Source organism: Denticeps clupeoides, chromosome 3, assembly GCF_900700375.1.
Source record: "Denticeps clupeoides chromosome 3, fDenClu1.1, whole genome shotgun sequence".
Lineage (NCBI taxonomy): Eukaryota > Metazoa > Chordata > Actinopteri > Clupeiformes > Denticipitidae > Denticeps > Denticeps clupeoides.
In genome coordinates this window covers 11,469,756-11,472,407 of record NC_041709.1, presented here as the reverse complement: position 1 = coordinate 11,472,407, position 2,652 = coordinate 11,469,756, and the positions used below count along the sequence as shown (strand labels likewise).

General features: G+C 46.2%; 1 protein-coding gene across 1 annotated transcript; it reads left to right on the top strand.

Annotated features, from left to right (window-relative positions):
* Nucleotides 1–766: 766 nt before the first annotated feature.
* tmem174 (transmembrane protein 174) lies at nt 767–2,136 on the top strand. Its single transcript, XM_028973769.1, has 2 exons — nt 767–1,232; nt 1,482–2,136. The coding sequence occupies exons 1-2, from the start codon at nt 820–822 to the stop codon at nt 1,546–1,548; spliced, it is 480 nt and encodes a 159-aa protein (XP_028829602.1). The 5' UTR covers nt 767–819; the 3' UTR covers nt 1,549–2,136.
* The last annotated feature ends 516 nt before the right edge of the window (nt 2,137–2,652 follow it).

Here is a 2,652-nt window from a genome sequence, read left to right as displayed (position 1 = left end):
ACAGTACTGGTGAAAGTTGCCTTCAGTTCCTCCCCTCGTTCTTCCCTTGAGTGTTAAACATTGATATACTGACACTGAATACCAGCATATTGATCATGCATCACCAAAGGAACTGTTGCAATGCATTGTATAAGGAATCGTGCATTGTATAAGGAATCGTATAATCGATGCATCGTGATGCAGACGTGGACGATTCTGCATCGATGGAGTGCAGAACATAATCAATTATATCATAATGACGTTCCATGGTGATTTTCTGGCGCTGGCATAAAAACTCTTTTAAAAAAGTAGTGCTGGAAGTGAGTGTGGCTGCCTGATCTGAGTACAGGGCTGGGTAGGACAAGATATTATCATCTTACCGAATCTCACGCCGCTGCTGGGGTTTCCATCGCGCTCTCTATTTATTATGGTTACAGCACATCAGTTATGACTGTTACGACTGTCACTTAGCTCTTGTCTTTGAAAACATCGTGTGACAATGTAGAAAATTTACAGGATGCGTCAAGGCATTGATAATTGTAATCGAATCGAATCATGAGACCAGTGAAGGTTCACACCGTCCCTGCACACCGCTTTTACTACAACAAATAAATAAAAAATCATGTCCCGGGAAATTATAATCCAATTACATATTAAATAGCTATTATGCAACTGAACCTGGGGACTGAATTAAATCAAATGAATAAAGTGTTCAATCTTCCCCTCATGCGTGTCCACTTGGCTTTAAACTTTAACTTAATGCCCCTTGGTACCGGGACTAGGTGCTCAGGTTTTAACCAGGCTGAGACCAGAAGAGCACGCCGTCCTCCTGTCCCCAGCATGCCCACCATGTCCCGGACTCGGACCCGCGACCCCGCCGCCGGCGCACACGACAGCGTCATCGGCCCGGTGTCGGACGGCGACAAGGCCGGCGCGACGCTGCTCTTCTCGGGGATCTTCCTGTCCCTGGTGGGCGTCACGTTCACGGCCATGGTCTGGATCGACTTCCCCGCCCGATTCGAGTGGACGCAGCTCCTCGGGCCGATCCTGCTGTCGGTCGGCGGCACGTTCGCGCTGATCAGCGTCTGCAAATTCCGAATCGTGTCGTGCCTCCCGCCACCCGGCCCGCCCAGCGTCTTGGGGGACATCGACCAGCCGGTCCGGCTGCCCAGAGCCGCCGTGGCGCGGTGCCTCCCTCCGCCGTGCGCGTCCGTGACGCATGACGTCAGCGCGCCGCCGCAGCATTACGGCAGGTAATAACGGTCTATTCACGACCACGCCCGAGTTTATTAGTCAATATCAAGTCATTCCGAACCGAGGTCATCGTTCATCGGTGAACGAGCCTGTCTGAGGTGTGTGTGTGTGTGTGTGTGTGTGTGTGTTAACTGGTTAATAACGGCGCAGGAACCTGTCAGCTGAGTCCCTGTCCAAAGTCTCCGCGCGTTTACTTGTTAACGTGGAGCGGGACACGAGTGTAACCCGCCTCCCCCGTCTTCCCTCAGGTGGACCGGGGACCAGGCTCTGGAGTGCGTCTGCCCGCCCGCGTACGCCGACCTCTTTCCAGACTGATTCCCGGCGTCTGGCGCCTGCTTTTGGTGACTTTTTATATTTATATCTATCTATCTATATATATATATATATATCATAGGAAAAACCGAGTTCGGACCGAACACCGCGCTTCTCACCACCTCGACGCGCAGACCACGTGGGAGCGGAGATAAACTCTTATCCCGAGGGGACAATTCAGCACACTGCTGGAATTCTGTTTTTTAAATCCTTTTTAACTAAAAACACACACATTTTAAATTTTTACTGAATGGGCGAAATGCGCGTTTCATTCCGAGCATTCGTTCATTTGGCGTCTCCAACACATATAACATATAAAATGGATATATTTGATCCGTAGTTTCTGAGGACAATTATCACCTAAAGACCCGTTTAACATTAACAGTTCATTTTAACCTGTAACCAAAATACCCGACAACGTCACTGTATTTTATTCCATGTATATTCCAAAAATTGTAATAAAAAAAAACCCAACAACAACATGAATTAATTTTCAGGTAAACGTACAGAAATGTGTGAATATTTATTTAATTTATCAAAAGCTCCCAAAATAATCTCAAATTAAAATCGCTTATTTGTCTGTTGGTACCTATTTACGCTGAAATTAATTTAGCATTTTAATTATTTAAATAGCATAATTGCGTCCGATTGCGTTATGATTCATTTCCATTATGTTATGAATGTATAATATGTGTGTGTGTGTGCGTATATATGTGCAAGAAAATCAACGATTAAACCCCATTATTTTATGTGAATGTATTTTTTTCCATGAATCAAGCATCCTCGACTGGAAATTATTCTGCAAATTACTCGTCTCTGCTTTAAAGTCTGTTTCCTGATATCGACTGGACGAAACTTGCTTCTTCACTTTTGGCTGATACTGACCTAACAATCTATTATTTCCTCTTAAAAAAAAAATAGCTGATATCGGCCGACATTTGTGCTGCAGACGTCCCCACCACCACCTTCCCGACCCCCAGAAAAAAAGAGGACTTGACAAGTGCAAATACTTCATTTGGAAATGACCGCAGCCAATGTGACTTTCATTCGTTTCACTGCGCCATAAAGCGCGGGTGGCCGACAAGCCTCATTATGGCGCAGCTCCGC